Source organism: Prionailurus viverrinus, chromosome A1 (genome assembly GCF_022837055.1).
Source record: "Prionailurus viverrinus isolate Anna chromosome A1, UM_Priviv_1.0, whole genome shotgun sequence".
NCBI classification, from domain to species: Eukaryota; Metazoa; Chordata; class Mammalia; order Carnivora; family Felidae; genus Prionailurus; species Prionailurus viverrinus.
Genome location: NC_062561.1, coordinates 130,811,093 through 130,831,570, shown reverse-complemented (window position 1 = coordinate 130,831,570; position 20,478 = coordinate 130,811,093). Strand labels below are relative to the sequence as shown.

The 20,478-nt window shown below is 37.6% G+C and overlaps 1 protein-coding gene across 5 annotated transcripts in view; it reads right to left on the bottom strand.

Annotated features, from left to right (window-relative positions):
• IPO11 (importin 11) overlaps window positions 1-20,478 on the bottom strand; it is a 210,594-nt gene that overhangs the window by 15,621 nt on the left and 174,495 nt on the right. For 4 of the 5 annotated variants that reach the window (XM_047867314.1, XM_047867303.1, XM_047867320.1 and 1 more), the window contains exons 29-30: window positions 15,714-15,798; window positions 10,629-10,679 (exon numbers count right to left, since the gene is read on the bottom strand). In XM_047867314.1, the coding sequence (XP_047723270.1) occupies window positions 10,629-10,679; window positions 15,714-15,798 (136 nt within the window). The remainder of the gene's footprint in view (window positions 1-10,628; window positions 10,680-15,713; window positions 15,799-20,478) is intronic. The other variant, XM_047867325.1, reaches the window with a different exon arrangement.

Genomic DNA, 20,478 nt, shown 5'->3' with positions numbered 1-20,478 from the left:
AAGGAAAATAAACCTGCAATTCTTAGCATTAAAATAGCCAAAGTCTTAAGTCTCTGACTTTCAAACAATATGGTTTTTGGTGTTTTCTAATTAGCATTAACTCCCATTTTCAATTGAGATTTTTAAACAATTCTTTAATAAAAGTGTTCAGTTTATTTTAAAAATTATATAATGATAAATTTCCAAGTAAAATAACCTCAGAAACATCATTAATGTGTAAAAAATACACTGTTAAACTGGAGTAATTAAAATAGTAAGGTCAAGGGACTACAAATTTGGATTTCTGAAATAAATCTAGGCAAATCTGGCATTGTACTATCTGACAAAGGTGGTATTTCAAAACAGCAGAAAAAAGATACGCTTTTGATTAGTTTTGTGACACAGGAGAGCTGTATCGAAGAACAACGGACACTCTCCTCCACTCCTTTATCAAAAACATTTCCACTTGGATTAAAGATTTAAATGAAATCAATAACACGAAATAAAAACATGAGAAACTATGTTCTTGAGCGTGGGGTAGCGTTTCCATAAAACCAGATAAAACAAAAGCAAAGTGAGAAAACAAAGTCAAAAGTAAACAAACTGCTGACGATTAAAGAAGATGACAACTACCACCACTGAAAACTCACTCACACAATGAAGCCCTCTCAAAGGGCAGTGCGAATCTACACTGCTTACGCCCAAAATCTAACAGCTCATCTTTCCAAAAATGAGTCTGATGAAGTAGCTGTGGGGGTACGCGTGGGAGTGAGAAGCCCCCTGATAGCTCTAAGGGAATATCTGTGAAATGCGGGAGAGACCACAATGTGCAGAACTTTACCAGGACTCAGAAAACAGAAAAACTACCCTAAACCATGATACGCAAGATAAGCAATGTTTATCTTGCTCAGTCTTTTAAGACCGCTCATTTAGGTCCATGCATTCCAAGCGAAGACAAGTGAGGAACTGACCTGACGGTCAGTTGGGACTTAAGGACTTAAAATTAAGACCACTGACTGTCCCCGTAACACAAATGGTTTGCAAATTCTGATCAATCCCTGACAAGACCATTCTAAGACTAACTCCAGCACTCTCAATCTGATAAAACCCCTCCATGATTTACCCACTGAGACCCAACTCGTGGTGCCACCAAGTGTGCACTCACCCCTACAACAACAAGCTCATCAGTTTAATTCTGCTCCTGGTTTAAAAAACAAAAAGCAAAAACCAAACTGAATGAAACACGGATGAAGAATGAAGGGCTGATTTCTGCATCTCTAACGAACTTCTTCAGGTTTCTGATTATACTCCAAACTAGGTGGCATAAAACAACAACTAATTTTTAAATTTTGAGGAATTCTGTGGAGAAGAGTAAGGACAGATGGTCTCTTCTCCACGATCTATGGGCTTCACTTGAGAAGACTTGAAGGCTGGAGGGGACTGACACTCTCCTGGGGAATCATCTATAGCGTTACTCATTCGTGTGTCTACCAGTTAATGTTCACTGTTGTCTGGGACCTCAGCTGCGTAAAACAAGACTCACATTCTCTTTGTGGACACTGGGTACCTGGGTTCCAAGAACACATGTTTCTTGGGAACAAGGCAGAAGATAGATCTTATGATTTGACTCGGAGGGCAGAAAGCATCAGCAAGACTGACCAACTTCAAGGAAAGGAAATAGAGACCCAGAGAGCGTGCAAGTCACCCTGCCAAAACAGCATGTGGAATGGGACATACTATTATGGCCATTCTTGGAAAATACAATGTATCACAGAACTTACTTTAAAGCAAAAAACGAACAATCAAATAAAATTTCTAATAGAAAAACTGGGGTGAAGAAGGTAAGAAAGTAATATAAATGAACTATAATCATCTGGAAAATGCTCAGCCTTGCTCATAATTAGAAAAAGTACATTAAAAAACAAGTTACTGCTTTCTAGCATATTGTCCAGGGTATTGAATAACTCATACCACCAATGGGCACATACTTTTAAATTCTTAGTTTTTCCTTAAAGTGAGAGCCTGGCTTTTGAGAAAATGTATGCCAAATACCCAAGTCTAAATCACCATGTTTCCCTGTCAGCCATTCTTCAATGTTCAAATGGTATTGCATGACAAAGACAGATGATTTAGCTCACAACTCTATTACAAAAGTACTTTTCCTCATGACAACCGATGTCACAGAGAACATTCCCCTCGTGACACAGAAAGTATTTAAAAATGCATACTTGAGAGTGGTGATGTAATGAAATTGGTCATTTGTACTACTTCATCAAGAACATTCCTCAATGAAAATGGCTTTAAAAAACAAAATGTGAGTATACGGTAGTAAAAAAGAGGCTGATTACTAGCATAGTTTGCTGCCATCGCCTTTACTGATGCTCAAGGGCCAGCTGTTATACCTGCCTTTGGGTGGGGAATGTTGTTTTTGCACAACCAGTGCAAATGCCACACGATGACAAGAAAAATACTATCTCAGAATGGCAAATACTGTCATCACTCATAGTATTGATACATAATATCACTTATGAAATAAGAATACTCTTGAGCCCCTAGTTGTTTGCAAACTGCCTTTGGAAGTGCTGCTCAAGAACTGGGTACTGTATGCAAGCGATGAATCACTTAATTTTACACCTGAAACTAGTATTACACTGTATGGTAACTGGAATTTAAATTAAAAACTTGATAAAGAAAATTAAAAAAAAGTGCTGCTCAAGAAATGCATATGATGGAGATCCATTCAATGGAATGTGATCAAATACAGCTATTCAAAGAAATGATGCAAATCTAAATGTATGCATATGGAAATAGGCTCATGCATTTACCACATTTAAAAATAATCAAGGGGCGCCTGGGTGGCTCAGTCGGTTGAGCGTCCGACCTCGGCTCAGGTCATGATCTCACAGTTTTTGAGTTTGAGCCTCACGTCGAGCTCTACATTGCCAGCTCGGAGCCTGCTTCTTTTTTTAAAAAAAATTTTTTTTTTCAACGTTTATTTATTTTTGGGACAGAGAGAGACAGAGCATGAACGGGGGAGGGGCAGAGACAGAAGGAGACACAGAATCGGAAACAGGCTCCAGGCTCTGAGCCATCAGCCCAGAGCCTGACGCGGGGCTCGAACTCACGGACCGCGAGATCGTGACCTGGCTGAAGTCGGACACTTAACCGACTGCGCCACCCAGGCGCCCCGGAGCCTGCTTCTGATTCCATGTCTCCTATCTCTCTGCTCCTCCCCTGTTCACGCTCTGTCTCTCTCTCTCTCTCAAAAATAAACATTAAAAATATTTTTTTAAATAATCAAACAGCATAATCTTTAAAAAAAAAGATTTTATTTTTAAGTAATCTCCACACCCAACATGGGGCTTGAACTCACAACCCCAAGATCAAGAGTTGTGCAATCCACTGACTGAGCCAGCCAGGCACCCCTGTAGTGTTTACTTATGAACTATATACAGATGTTTATATATGCAAATGTTTGGAAAGAAATACGTCAGTAAAAGGATGTCTTGGGGAAAGGTATTTCATATCATATAATTAATTTTGTGGTTTTTAAAAGAGTATAGGTTATTGTTACAATTAAAAACAAAATCTTCAGGGCGCCTGGGTGGCTTAGTCTGTTGAGTGCTTGACTCTTGATTTTTGGCTCAGGTCATGATCCCATAGTTGTGGGAACGAGACCCGCATGCGGCTCTGCGCTGAGTGTGGAGGCTACTTGAGATATTCTCTCTTCCTCTGCCCCTCTCCACTACTCTCACTCTCTCTAAAATTAAAACAAAACAAAACAAAAAAACACAAAACTTCAAAATAGGAACTTGCTACGCAGAAGGATTCTTTGTAAAGGCTCTTTAATTTCCCCTCCCTCAAAAGACAGGCTCCTTCTAAAAACACAATTAGCATTACTGATAATTTATTAATAAAAAGAAAAAGGAAAAAAGAGGAATAAAAGAAAGAAAATAGTTTCATGTTCACTGGAATGTTACCTAAGTTATTGAAAATGCATTCTCCTAAAGGAGGCCATATTCTTCATGGATAAACACGAAGACTTTACTTAGCGTTGAGTCTAATACCACACTGCCAAAATTTCCAAATGCACACTGGCAAAGTTACTTAACTATTTTTGATTAAGGTTTTTAGCAATAATTCAGGTAAATAAATTCAATTCAAGAAGCCATGAGGTTGCCTATTTTCTAAAACTCAAGAACAATATTGAGGTCAGCAAGCAATTAATCTGAAGTCTCATCTAAAAACAAAAACTCAGAAGCCATTACTTTATTTAGTTTCAAGGGCATTTTCAATGGCACTTTCTTTTCCAGCATCTTATGATTGTGATTACGTAGCCTACTGTGAAAGATCTCAACCTCTGTATCTCAAACTATTTTTTGATTAACTTTTTAGCTTGATCACAGAAAGAACTGCTTTCTCAGGAGGATGCCTGGTTATCAATTTGTGTCTTTATTACATCTCTGTTGGATTATTTCAATTCATTGTTGCCCATCCTCTTGAACTGTTTTAATGTCATTTTCAAGCATACACTTTGTAAGAGCTGAATTACCTATTAAAACAGTGTATTACTAAGATTTGGGTAAGTTTAACGATTTTGAGCATCTCACTTATCAGGAAAGCTATGTTCAATCTACAATTTTGAAATATTTTATACAGATATCCTTAGGTAAAGTTATGTGCCTTAGGACAACCTTTTTTACATTTCAGCATCATCTGGAAATGAAGATAAGGATACTTTAACAACAGCATTAATAGTCAGGTAATTGAACTTAGAGAATGCAGACTCAGAGAGAAACATACATAAAAAGGAAATCCTCTCATTGTACGAAACCGGCTTTGTAATAAGCTAATGGTATTCAATGTCTGTAAAGAATATGTATTTATTACCAATCAATATACACCAGAAGATAGGTTCTATGGGTATACATAATAGTAGAGGAAATACTAATTATAATGATCAATGCTTTGGACATGGTGAGCATACCAAAATGTATGTTGAATAAACACAAAAGAGAAACCATCCATTTTCAAGAAGCTACTCTTGCCATTTTGTTGAAGTCAAGAGCAAACAGTTGCATAACTGCAGCAGGCAGGAATATAGTATTTGACAAAGAGTTAAGAGAAGTGTTTTCAAGAGAATGCAGAAGGGTGAGGATCTGCACACAATTTTAATAAGTTAGATCTTCTATAATCAGATTTGGCTGAAAATATGTGGGTGACAACCAACACAGAAGTGACAGCAAATAAGTCATATGGATAAAAATTAATAGTACAAATGCTTTCTTTGCAAAACTGGAAGCAATAATTTGTAATCAGAATTCTGCAAACTGCTATTTAATATTAAAATTTAAAAACTAAATTTCTACAAGGCAGGGGCACAAACACAAACTGTACCTCTTCATAACAGCTTCATGAGACATCAATAAAAACAGTCACAATTCACAACTGGGATCTACTTGATGTTCGTAAAAAATCAGTTCTTGAGTAGGACTGCTTTTTCCTACTATCGATCTACAGACTTTAAAGACCACTATGTATCAAAGGCTGAAGAAAAAACTGAAGTCACCTCAGCAATTCTGAAGGGAAAAAGGAATCACAGCGCAAAATGGAAGGGAACAAATGTGAGTACTTCTCCTCTGATGGTTATAAATAAAGCACTCATGCCTACCCTTTTGTGGCTTCATTCAAGCAGTAGCATGAAATATACCCAGTAGTGTAAGATGAATCTGACACTATCAGAGATTTTCTGTGGTCATCTACAATACTGTTATGGATTACGCAAATGCTCTATAAATACTCTGCATTGTTAAAAAAAAAAAAAACAAAAACAAAACAACAACACAAAAACAAACAAAAAAACACCTAGAAGACAGAATGCTATCATCCACTGTCATCAAAATAAAATTTCATTAACTTTACAAATTAACTACGTAGTAAATACAAACAAAATAGTTTTTACTTTCAATTTTATTCTAAAAGATTAATTCAGTAAAGAGAAAATTTTAATAAGTTTTCTTTCAGTATTTTAATTTTTTTCACGTTTCTTATTTTTGAGAGAGAGACAGAGCACAAGCAGGGAAGGGGCAGAGAGAGAGGGAGACACAGAATCTGAAGCAGGCTCCGGTCTCTGAGCTGTCAGCAGAAAGCCCAACGTGGGGTTCGAACCCATGAACCATGAGATCATGACCTGAGCTGAAGTCGGATGCTTAACTGACTGAGCTACCCAGGTGCCCCGCCTTCAGTATTTTAAAGATGCTGTTCTGTTGTCAGCCCGTCTGCATAGTTTCTGATGACAAGTTTGTCATCATTCTTATCTCTTATCCTCTCTATATAATGCATCTTTTTTTCCTGTTTTAAGATTTTCTCTTCAACACTGGATGTAAGTAGCAAGTTGATTGTGATATGCCTTGGTCTACAGTCTTTTTTCCTGTGCTTGGGGTTCTCTGAGTTTCTGGGACTTCTGAACTCATAGTTTTCATTAAATTTGGAAAAATTCTCGCCATCATTTCTTCAAATATTTCTTCTGTTCTCCTTTTTGTCATGCGGGGACCTGTGTGACTCGTACATGAGGATGCTTGCACACGTCCTACACAGCTTACCTCCCTTCCTTTGTTGGGTTTTTTCCTGTTTCTTTTTGGAGACTTTCTATTTCTGCATCTTCATATTCACTCATCTTTTGTTCCCTAATACTTCATCTACATTAACCCCACCAGATATTCCAGATTTTAATCGTTATAGGTTCATTTCACTTTTTAAAATATCTTTAACATCTGTATTTACCAGATTAATCTTTCCTCTAGCTTCTCAACTGAGGGAACACAGTTATAAAAACTGCTTTAATGATCTTTTCTACCATTTCTACCATATGTATCTATCCTTGGGAAGTTATAAGTGATTGACTTTTCCCCCTCAGTAGGGAGACTTTCCAGCTTCTTTGCATGCCAGTAGGTTTTTACTGGATGCCAGGCATTATAAATTCTGCCCTGTTAGATACTGGAAATTTTTCTAGATGACAGTCATGAGTTTTGTTCTAGGATGTGACTACATTGCTTGGTAACAGTTCAATCTTTTCAGATTTTGCTTTTACCTTTGTTTGGCAGGATCAGAACAATACCTAATACGGGGATAATTCTGTACCAACACGGACACACACTTGTGAACCCTCTACCTAATGCCCTATCATTCCTGAGGGTTTGCACTCTAACAACACGATCTAGTCCTGGCTGTGTCAGCTCAGAATACCGTTCCCCTCAAAATCCTTCCTAGAGGCTCTTTCCCTGGCCATGGGTAACTTCTGCACTTCTATGTGCTGATCAGTACTCAGCTAAAGACTCAGAAGGAACCCTCCCAAGATCCCCCAAGTTCTAAGCGGGCTACTCCCTCTTCTTTGGTAATTCAAGCCACTCTGGCGTCTTCCAGCTTCATCTCCTCAAATCAGAGAGACCAGCAGGCTCCCTGTGCCCTACCCCCCCGCCCCAAGCGGGCTCCCTGTGTCCCTCCTCTCCCTCCATGTAGCAAACTGTGGCAACCAGAGGGTTTGTTTTCTGTTTCTCAGAGATCATTATGCTTCATATTCTGATTTGCAGTATCTTAAAAAAAAAAAAAAAGCTGTTTACGTAATTTTGTCTTGTTTTCAGTGATTTTAGGTAGAAGGATCATTTCAAAGCCTGTATCGCCATCTTTGTAAAAAACAACCCCAATTTAACAAATTTACAGTCTCAAAAAAACAAAGGAAATTATATCTCTTGTCTAAAGCATCCATGATGCGGCGCAAGGCTTCTCTCCTAAATCTGCCCTTCAGACCTCATCTTCGACTCTCTGTCATCTTCCAACACATAACACTCAGTTCACACCAGCACTACCTGATGCATGCTCAATGATTTGTTCAAGAAAACAGATAAAATGTGTATTAACCTGAAAGTCATCCTCTTACTTTTAGGACACAGAAAGCAAACTGGAAAGGAATCTTTGGAAACATTGGCTTGTGAAAAACATACTCTTGCTATGGAAACCATGAGCGATATATAAGAACAATTCTCAAGTGAATTGGAAAAAAAAAAAAAAAAAAGGCAACAAGAATAATCCCAAGGTTCTCTTACTTTTGGGCACTATCTGTCTCCCTGGCCCCCTAAGCCCAACTTTACTATTTCTCTCGGCAGCCTACATTTCATTTGGCTCGTGGCACGGAAACACTATGCATAACCGACTAGCCAGACTTAAAAACAATTTGGTTCTAAGTGCTTCAATGTTCGCTCACTATTCAAGACAAAGAAAGCCTGTGGGCCAAGTGAAGGAAAATTAGGATGGGAAGACAACACATACTGTGTATCTGAAAAAAATCAAAGATCTATATCTAAATCCTACAGGGAAAAGTAGTAGAAACAGTCAAGAGGTTATCTTCAATTGATCTTTTATTAGCCCCTAAACAAATCTTATAAAAGGTATACATCACCTCTTCCCCATAATGTACATCCTCACCCAAATCTGTGTACAATCTCAAGGTGTTTCTAAAACTCCCCTGGAAATCAATAGACAGGCTGAATTTTAGGTTAAGGATTTCTGCCTAAATAAATACAACACTGATCCTAAAATTTACCTCGTCATCCAGCTTCTGAAATAATAGTTGTGAAACTAGGGTCTTTGGATGTTCCCAAAGCCAAATGTACACTTGGCATTTTCCCAAGTCTTTACTTATACGTTGTTATTGGAACATTGTTTTCAGGGACTGATACTCGTATACCCTGAAACATTCCCCCCACCCCGAGGAAAGGTACAGTATAAATGCACATAAGGTCTTAAAAATCTCCAGTTTCTATTTATCACATAATTTTTGGCACTAATTACTCATAACAAGTAATATTAAATACTGTCATTCCCTCAAAATATTACTTACAGATTACAAAGTAGCTTTTTACAAGATGTCCTGTAGGGCACATTGTTAAAGCAATAAAAAGCTTGAGAAGACTAAAAGCCACATGAACAACAACTTTGGATGAGGATCAGGTTAACGGCTAATAGTATTCTGGAGTGTTTCCCGGATTTTATATAAAGACCACCGATATGATGGACCACAACACACAGGATACACAGTTCTTGCCAGGATTAATTAGCTATAAAGTCAGTTAGGAAAATTATGCCTGCATGGTACTGCTGCTACTTTCCCATTGGTGCCAATAAGCTTCAAGAAGAGAAAGGAGACAGTAGGTTATGGATCTAGATTTGTTTTGGGAATGAAAAGAGGAGAGATTTCTGTCATCTTAAGGCAGAGGGAAACAGATCCGATGACACTACCCTCACTAACTTCAATAGTTGTCCAAGGACCCAAAGAAAACAGGGGTATATTTTAGAGTCAACCTCTTCAAATGAAAGGGAAAAAAAGGGGGAAAAAAAGTTCTAGTAGTATATTATACATAGTATGTTAAGGTGCTTTAAATATTACAGAGAATGCCTTAGTTTAAGAAACTTTAATATGTAATATAAAAAATGCTTACTCAACAAAGCTTTACAGAAATATACAAAGATATAAGCACATGCACACACAAACATAAGTGACACATGTTTCCTAATCTCAAGGAGATCACAGATGTGAGTTGCTAAGGTTACATGAAGCAGAAGATGGTATAAGCAGTTGACATGTACAGAGAAGATGCTAGGTAAATCCAGGAGAGGGAGAGATTACTTCTATACCTGGGCATGGGTGAGAAGGATGATCAGTGAGTAGAGACAGCGTCTCATGAGGAAAACAGTAAATAAGTAAGCTGAGGGAAGGGAAAGAGGATTAAGGGGCTACTCCACACGTAAGGACAAGTCTGAGAGCTCTGTAACAGACGCCAAGAAAACCTCTGATACTCATGGAGACAAGGCGTCTGGTTTAGGAGACAGAGCAGGGTGAAGAAAACAAGGCGCAAAAGGCTGGGTGGAATCACGATGTCTATAAAAGACGGCCAGGGAATTTCATTCCTATTATAGTGGTTCTCAACCCTGGCTGGACACCAAAATAACATGTGAAGCTTTTAAGAAATACGTAAGCCTGATTTCCAGGCCCACAAACTTAGTAGGTCTAAAGTGGGGAGGCAAAGATTATGACTATGGCTTGTCCAAAGTTAGCAGCAGCAGAAAAACAAGAACATTTAGGTTAAAAGGTGGGAAAGTTAGTGAAAATAAGAGAAAGTTTATAAAAAGAGTGTGAAAGTGAGAACAAATTACAGGACTCCAGATATAGGTACACCACAGAATTTTCAGGAGACATGGTATGGTGAAGAAGAAGAGGTTGTGATGAGAGAGGAATGTCAGAGTTCAGGATTTTGGATAAGGATCAGTTTCTAATTAGGATGAGGTCAAGAGGTAGCAAGAAAGCAGGGGTGAAAAGTGTAATGGAACTGGCATGGTAAGAAAAAGCAAAAAGAGGGCTCTCTAAAGTCATAACCAGCCTGACAATGCAGGCAAGTTGAATAAGAGTATTTTCAACAATCCTATATTTACCTTGATTACTCAATGTGATAGGGCAAGGAATGTCAAAAGACAGTTCAGAAATACCAGTAAAATGATGCCTTAATTTCACATTACTTGCAAAATAAAGTATTTTGTTTATAAATCATGAACTTCAAGATTACTGGTAGTTAACTAAGAAAAAAAAATCACAGTACCTTATAAGTGACAGCCGAATACAATTCTTTTACTAGGTCTGTTGAGTTTTTCTAGAGGTAAATAAATGAGAGCAGGAAACAATCATCTGACTGATTCTTAGTGGTTAAAATCACACTGGGAGGGTTTACAACCTCCCAACTCAATCACTAGCCGAGGATGCCCTTCCAACATTCTATTTTGACCTCCCAACTCAATCACTAGCCGAGGATGCCCTTCCAACATTCTATTTTGACTGAACATTTATGAAACAACATCACAGAGTATTTTCAAATGAAAATAAGGTAACTTTCCTTCTGGCAATGTACTCCAAATTCTACTAAGTAAAAGTCTAAAGGAAAGCTGATGGATTTAATAGGCAGAGAGAAGTTCTGGGGGAAGAGGTGATGACAGGAGGAGCTGGAGGAAGAGAAAGGAGGGCAGGAAGGCAGAGGGGTAGTGCAGGCTGAGGTGGTCTGGTCTATCTACTCTGAGAAAGGGGAAAAACATGTTAGCTACCTATAAGGCTCTGATTTTCAGACAATTTAATTCCCATACTGCAGCACTTCTGTCCCTTTCTGATCCAGTGCTATATTTGACAACAGCAGCACAGGAGAAATACTCATTGGAAGGCAATATACAAGGCCTATTCAGGATTTATGGTATTTGCCAGGAGACTTAGGGTCTGGTTATGAATTTAGCAAATAAAATGCAACCCAACCTAAAATACAATCAACTTGCTTAGATGTGCTACAGTCAAAGCGCAAAACTGTGATGCCAAGTTTGCCAATGTCATTCAGCCCACAGACACCTGGTTGTATCCGAAAATTAGTTCGGTGAGACTGCAGATTCTCCTTGATCTATATAAGGTACAAGTTAAAATTTATTAAAAAAAAATTTTTTTTTAATGTTTATTTATTTTAGAGACAGAAAGACAGAGCACAATCAAGGGGGAGGGGCAGAGAGAACTGGAGACAGAATCCGAAGCATGCTCCAGGCTCTGAGCTGTCAGCACAGAGCCCGACACAGGGCTCGAACCCATGAACCATGAGATCATGACCTGAGCCGAAGTCGAACACTTAACCAACTGAGCCACCCAGTTGTCCCAAGATACAAGTTAAAATTTAAAACTCTGATAGTCACATAAAAATTTGAGGCTATCAAAAGCTAAAGACTTGATTACAAACCAGTAAAAAAGTCACGTGCAGAGCTCATTCAGCAAACAGCAATTTAAAAGTACAATGTGTTAAAATGGTATTTTCGCTGGTTTGTAATATGGCATAAATGTTTTCAATTCTAATATACTTCTTGAGACAAATAATGGAAAAACAATAGTTCATACTTTTGGACTACAGGGAAGATAGTTCTAAATATTTCTTCTAAAATACATTAAGATATAAGATATATTCCCATATAGGGGGCACCTGGGTGGCTCAGTTGGTTAAGTGTCCAATTCTTGATTTCAGCACAGGTCATGATCTCATGGTTCATGAGACTGAGCCTTGCATTGGCTCTGAGCTGACAGTGTGGAGCTTGCTTGGTATTCTTGATCTCCCTCTCTCTCTGCCCCTCCTCTGCTCTCTCCCTCTCTCAAAATAATATACTTAAAAAAAAAAAAAAGACATATTCCCATAAGTGTACCTAAAAGATGAAAAACAGATCAAACTCACTGCAAGTATAAATGATCTTAAAAAGTGTTGGTCAAGAGAAATGGTATTTCTCTTGAAAAAATTAATCAAATAGGAGGCCTGCAAACATCTATTAACACTAGGAAAAGAGAAAAAAGTTATTGTCAAAGAAGTGAGGGGGACAAAACCCCAGCTACATTCTTTAACTGATTTATTAAAACAGGGTAAAAAATACTTCTTAGGAACACTATATATACAGAACTTCCAAGTTTCATGAACATAGTACAAATTTAGAAAACTGTGATATTTATTACTTAATCTAATAAACCTTCATAAACTTGACATTGTTAATATACATAAATAATTTCTTAAGACTATAAGCTCCATTACCCTTAGGGTTTATATATTTTGTTCACTCCAATATCCTCAATTTCAACAATAGTGTATTATGTAGTGGGCACTCAACAAGTACATAAAGATTTAATACTTAAATATAGTAAATACTCATTGTTACAAAATAATTACCATCTGTGTGAATTATCATTAATGTCCTCCCTGAAATTGGGCATTCCTCACAGTCATTTCTTTAGCTCTTGGTTATAGTTGTGTCAATAACTGCAAACTACATTTAATTGTCAAAGTAAAGCAAATGTACAAATTAATTAACTACCTGTTTCCTAGCCATGCTACCACAAGACATGACAAACTATACTAACTCTACAGATCTAATTCCAATTCCAGTGACTTATGGTAGCTGAGCTGTATTTGAAGCTGGTAAATTTCCCCTCAAACGTGCAGTTCTCATGAATTCTGCAATTTTAGCAAAATGGTACGTGCGATTTCTGAAAACATTTAGAAAACCTACAGAAATTTTAGAAATCAAAATCATAAAGAATGCCTCAGGCTAGGAGTCAAGAAAGCTCAGTTCTAATTTCAGGCTTTACCTAAATTTGTAACTCTTGAGTAAGAGGTTACTTCTCTGTGGCCTGGTTTCCTCATCAGTATCTGGTCATTAAACTATTTTAAGGGTAAGTAAGATGAGATTCTAAAACATTCCTTTGGAAAAAAAAGGGGAGGGGCAGAGAGAGACAGAGATACAGAATCTGAAGCAGGCTCCAGGCTGTAACTGTCAGCACAGAGCTCAGGGCAGGGCTGGAACCCACAAATGGCGAGATCATGACCAGAGCTGAAGTCGGACACTTAACCAACAGAGCCACCCAGGCACCCCTGTACTAGCTTAATTCTTTATGGAAGAGGTCACAAAATTGTCATTCTACTCCTAGAGCATACCAGATAGGGAGAGACCTTAGAAATTAAATGAAATGCTTTGAGCTGCATTTGATCTTCTGTTAATTCCCCCCAAACAGGTAGTATAGACAGGAGATGAATGAAAGTGGACAAAATCAAAAAGTCTGGACAGCTTCATAGCTTTCCTGAATGGCAATTCCATCCTTATTTAAAACGAACCATGAGAATGGTCATAATTTGATGTAAGCTGATCAACCACTTTCCCGAATTTCCATCACTGCTGGCTATCCTCTGCCAAAGCAGCTACTGAAATGCAGACACCACATTTTGGGACCACTTGAAGACAACAATGACAGTAAGTAAATCAAACTTTCAATCATGCAGTCTTGGAACCAAGCAGCTGTACTTTTTCTTCCTTGTAAGTAAATATTTTCACTTAATATGAAAAACCCTTTGACACTAGACTGGTTTTTCTTTTAAATAATAATTCAGAATCACTTACCAGCAAACACCTCCACTTTTTAAAATTATAACCAAGGGACATTTAGCTAGTTCTTAAAAAATTTCTAATGATAAACATAACACAGTCGAACAATATAATTACTGAAAGAAAATGCATTATTTATACTTGTAACCCTGAAGATACAGTCCAACTAATATTGTTACTGAAAAGTTACTGAAAAATTCTCATGGTATTCACAATTAGACTTATTCAAAGCTAAGATATGTGATCCCAGCATTAACCATCAATACTGTGGTATCCTCAGCATTAAGACTAAGATATAGCTTAGTCCACCTTAGTAGAGATGACAATATAAATCTACACTGAAAAGCTACTGTGACGACTGATTTCAAACAAAATCAAACATTTGAAAAAATAATGATTTTTCTGTAAATTATTACTGCCTATGATTAGAACAATAATGGTAAAATAATCAGCTCTCAAATAGTATTTAAAATCACAAAACTGAATCAAGGAACTTAAAGTGCTATTTCTGAAACTATGCTTTTACACTGCTCTTTAAGATGTTTCACTTGCCTTCAAAATCAAGTTAGGATTACAATTAGTACTATATGATGTTACTGAGGATTCCTACAGGATGAAAAACAGATCTGAGTAGATCTACCAGACTACAGGATGTGAACAGAGTGTGCACAAAAGCTGACAAATGAACAGAAGCAGAATACCCATTACTCATTACAAGTTTAGAATCCTATGAAGGAAGACGTTGTATTTTTCTGTAACACCAATTATATTTTTAATGCTTAAAATAGCGGAGGTGAGAAAAGAGAAAAGACAAACTGTTAGATGATACTGAAAGGCTATCGTCACCCTAATGAAAATGCCAAGTAAAACGGATTAAACCATAGCACAGTTTAAAAGCAGGCTGTCAGAGCAGCGCAGCACCAGCTATACACTGAAGGTGAAGCCCCTGAGGGTTAGTGAGGCGTAAGTATTTCGAGGAGGGAACATCGCAAGCAGCCTGAAATAATGACAGCTAAAATAATGAGACACCCCTAATTACTAGCTGTTCGGCATCATCCAATGTCCATTTCATATATTAATTTAGTTACTCTACTTTCGAGGGATATTAGCGTCGTTCTCAAGTACAAATGAGGAAACAAGGCACAACAAGATTAATATTGGTGAGGCCAGGAGACTAGAATGGATTCCAAGAGGAAATGGGAAGAAGTTTACTTATGTAGCGATTTTTATATTCATGGGTCACAGTAAATAATTAGAAGTTCAAGATTATAAATAATTTTAAAGGCAAAATATTTTAGGTGTTTCTGATTTATTTTCCTACCTAGCAGTTAATATAAGGTAATTTTTATAGAGGCCTGTGATTATCTGAGAAAAAATTCATTGCGAAAATTCATGAAGCAATTTCAGTAAATCTCCTAAAAACAGAAGAACATGCATCACAACTTAAATGTGTTGAGGGTCACAGGTTTTCGATAAGTGAAAGAGTAAATCTTCTGTTCTCCTAAGACAAGAAAAAGTGATTTCAGATTAAGAGTTAAACTCTACTTCACGTACGAGGAGCAAAATGTATCTGTGTTAGGAGTACACTCCAAATTTCAAAGCTCAGCTTACATTAATTCTACAATAAGGGATGGGAAAAGAGATCGAAAGGTGGATGAATGGACCAACAGACAGTTTCTTTGAGACCTAAAGAATGTGATAATATATAGCTCTCCCAAATTTTAAAAGCAGCTTTGGTAACTTACCATTTTTTTTCTCTTATCCTGTTCTGTGGGTGGTTCTTCATCTTCTGTTACTTTTGGTTCTTCAAGATGAGACATTAACATACAGCTACATTAAAAAAAAATGTTTTAAATAAATCAAAAATGTCCATAACATGTTAAAACAAACCCTGAAAATCACTCAGAACATTGTTTCTATGTCCGGAATGTGAGGAATAGCTAGATAAGTTAGATTCATAATTTTAAAAAATATTTAACTGCACACAAAGATTTAACTACAAAAATACACCTCACTTTTAAAAAAAAAAGGGTCACACAAAAATACCGTAGAACATTTTACTTGAGAATTTAAGGTAGCAAGTTGCAAGGAATTTATGTATATGTGATTTTTAAACCATACGTCACTTGTCATAATAGCAGTAATTCAAACAATACCATCATTAAAACAATACTAATTATGCAATAAGCTACTCTGTTCTTCAAGTGACATTACTATGCTATAAGGAACTTGTCCTTGATAGCACTTGTACATGCAGGACAGTTATAAATCATTTCATTTTGATTATCTGCACGACTGCTCTTCACCATTAACAGAGATAATAGAAATATAGTTTCCTATTCAGTCAATAGTTTCTCTCTTCCAGGGAGATAAGAAATAAATATTGTCTAGTGAATCAAATTGATGGAATAAACCTCACTGCTTCCTAATTTAGAATAGTACAATTCAGTAATTTATCAGTCATAGGTTTCTAACTAATAAACTGGGGCAAAGAAAGCTTGGTTTCTCTTCTATCTTTTTGTATGTACAGAAGAAACCTAATTCTTAACTCAGTTGTGTAAATAGCTTTTAATTCAAGGTTAAAGACAAGTGCTGACACCAGAAACTTGATCAGGCTCACTCTTACAGGGGACATGAGTCTCCCTTCCCATTCCTCACCACTAAAGAAAACAATTTTTGCAACAACTACCTAAGACCCAGTCAGTGCACACTGGTACGATAAAATGGTAAGAAACTTAAACTGCAATCAGGAACAGCAAGAGCTTAATCTCTAACTCACTGACTGCATGGTCTTAACCTCTCGAAGCTGCAATGCTTTCATCCACCATGATATACTATGATGTAACACAACTAGTTGGCCAAGGAATCCTAGCACAAAGTGAGAAATTATGAATTATCCCAGCCCAAACACGATTCAGTAAAGTGAAATATGTAGTAAACAATCTCAATCCCAGTTTGTATCTTAGAACTGAATAAAAAGGAGTTCCTATACTAGCTATTTTATGTTTGCTGCAGATCTGAATTCTAACTGCAATGAATGTGGATCTCCTTCCTTCATCATATTCCAAAATCTGTTCATTCACTTGTAGAGTAAAAAAATCTCAGGATGTCTGGGTGGCTCAGTTGCTTAAGCATCAGACTCTTGAGTTAGGCTCAGGTCATGATCTCACAGTTCTTGAGTTAGAGCCTGCATCAGGCTCTGCACGGACAGTGAGACCCTGCTTGGGATTCTCTCTCTCTCTCTGCCCCTCTACCGCTGTCGAAATAAATGAACTTAAAAAAAAAAAAAGGGGCGCCTGGGTGGCGCAGTCGGTTAAGCGTCCGACTTCAGCCAGGTCATGATCTCGCGGTCTGTGAGTTCGAGCCCCGCGTCGGGCTCTGGGCTGATGGCTCAGAGCCTGGAGCCTGTTTCCGATTCTGTGTCCCCCTCTCTGCCCCTCCCCCGTTCATGCTCTGTCTCTCTCTGTCCCAAAAATAAATAAACGTTGAAAAAAAAAATTAAAAAAAAAAAAATCTCTGCTCTCTCTTCTCTAAGTTAAATGATTTATCACATAAATAATGGAGTATATTCTGAATATAAATATACATTTACACATATATTTTCTCTTCACTGACTAAAAATTACTAAGAGGGCAGAATATTTTTCCTTTGCAATTCTGCAAACTGTATTCATTTGGGTCTCTGGAAGGTGTAAAGTGGGGGAAAAAAGTGAATTTGAAAAACCCAAAGATGAAATTCTCTCCTGCAGGAAAATTTCTAATTAAAAGTCAAATCTTATTTTTTTGACAAAGATTAAGGATAAGGAATCATGATTTATATAAAAGGCATGTGGGCCAAGAATGTAATAATAGTAATAAAATAGTAACAGTTTAAAATAGGGAAGACTAATATGAGAACACAGGCAGCCAGCCACCTCTCACAGCACACACCCCCTCACTGAACAGATTCAGGCACTGTAGACCACTAAATCAGAAACTTTCCTGATAAGAAACGCCAACCAATGAAACACAACCAACTATGTTAGCATGCAACATGGAACCCTTTAAATCATTTCTAATTTAAAAGGTACATGCAATAAAACAAACTCACTTAATCTAAACAAACTCACTTCTAAAAAGTCACAATGAAACTCAAACTGACAATATTATTCAAGTGGTCTCTGGAGTGGACACTTTGGTTGATTATGTCTCCTTCCTAAAAGAACCCTGAATTTGTCCAGTATCTTCTTCTTCCATGCCACTAAATGCTTCGACATCACCATTTGCTTCAGTAAAAGCTGATCCCAGAGCCAGTGCCTCCAGAAGCAATCACAGCAGTCCTATTCCCCTGGTCTTTCAATAGAAGCATGTTTAAAAAATTCTAGCCAATTCTACATGAAAATGCTGGCTGAATCCTGTCGTTCTTTTTACTTCCTAACTTTGGCAAGGGGTTGTCAATTTCTTTTCCCAATGTGCCTAAAAATGAAATATTTTTTCAGGAACAAAAGGGAAAGCACTCTCACCAAAGACAAGTAGAAGGCAAATCTCAAGGCTCAGTAATATATTTTCCTGGCTTAATGAATTATTTCTACTAAAATACAAACGTATAAAGAAATGCAAAAGAATGAAACTGAACCACTATCTTATGCCAGACACAAAAATTAACCCAAAATGGATAAAAGACTTGAATGTTAAGACCGGAAGCCAAAACTCCTAGAAGAAAACGTAAGTGGTAAGTAAGCTCCTTGACATCAGTCTTCGGATGATGACTCTTTTTGGATCTAACTCCAAAACAAAGACAACAAAAGCAAAAACACACAATTGGAAGTATACATCAAACTAAAAACAACATTCAGAGAGAGAACAGACTGGTGGTTGCCAGAGTTGGGAAAGCGGTGAGGGGTGGACCAAAATGGGTCACGGGGGTCAAATAATACAAACTTACAGTTACAAAATACCTGTCATCATTTCTTCCCGGTCCTTCCTCTACAATCTACCTCAAATTCATATCAACAGTGCTCACCAGGAGTAGTACAACAGTTACCTGAAGGGCTTCCCCATCTCCCAGGCAGCATATTCACAATTTTTACAGGGCATATGACTCTCCTGGGTTCCTGTTTACCATGCAGGTTCTACTGCCTTAGCCCTAGGAATTTGGATATAATGGGTCTGGACTGGGGAAGGGAAGTGTGCAATCTTAACAAGCATCCCAGGATGCTTCATTGATCTAAGACCACTCACTGTGAGTCTTTCCATCCCTCCCAGTCATCCCCTACACTGCACTCAAGTGACCATTCTGAAGTACACATCTGTTCTCAGCACTGCCAATGAACCTCCACTAACTACACAAGCTACTCTGAAATCCGTTTCAAGTTACTTTACTAGTTGGTTCTAATCCACTACATTTTCTCTGGAGTTATTCGCAGTTTCCCCCAGAACCCTTCTTCACCTGTAGCAGGTACTGCTCCACAGGTCCCCATTTCCCCTTCTAGGCAGGGAACGCTCTCAGGACAGAGCCTCAGTGTTTCCTCACACAGTACACTGCCTGCCATAAACAAGTCTGAATAAAGAGATGATGTGTCAACCAGGCTTCTTTACTGTGGACCAAAAGGCACCCAGGTATTTGGTTAAATATTATTCTGGGTGTTTCTAGATGAGATTAACACATGAATGTGGACATTGAGTAAAGCAGATTGCCCTCCCCAGTGTGGGTGGGCCTCAATCCATCACTTGAAGGCTTGAACAAAAAAAAAAAGGTCTAATTAAAAGAGAATTCAAACTCTCTTTTAGTTGGAACATCGGTCTTCTCTGGTTTTCTCACTTAGACTAGAACTTACAACACTGGCTCTCCTGCTTTTCAGGACTTTGGACTTGGACTGAAACTATACCATTAGCCCTCCTGGGTCTCTAGTTTGCCAAATGAGGATCTTGGGACTTCTCAGCCTCCAAAATCACATGAACCAACACTTTATAATATTGATATTTATGTGATTCTAAGCATAGAACAATAAATATAAGTCTCTCTGGCATTCTCTCTCTCCCTTTAATATATATCGGCTCTGTCTATATGGAAAACCCCAACTAACATACTACTTACAGAGGTGAAAAAAACAGGGTTTTCTTTCTTTCTTCTACTTTACTCTATACTGAAACTACAACGGGAATTCAACAGAACTAAAAATATTAAATAAAGTTGAATAAACTGTTCTGATAAACTGTTCCAATAAACAGGAAGGGAAGCTGGAGGCTAAGTTAGCTACAGAAGTAAATATTTCATGTTTCTCACGTGCCATTTTCTGAAAGTCTACTTATACCCTACAGTTGAATGAACTGTAATTTCTAGAACTCTATTTAACTCACAGAATTACAGAATAGGAAGATTATCAGAGATCTTGTCTAACCTCTCTTAGAAACTTAGAAAAGTTAGGAAAACAGTTTCTACACTGTGCTTCCACATGCCAAATACCAGCCCCAGGGAAAAAGCAATAACCAAACAATTCTGGGGAACAAAACAGGGGTTTTATATCCCAGC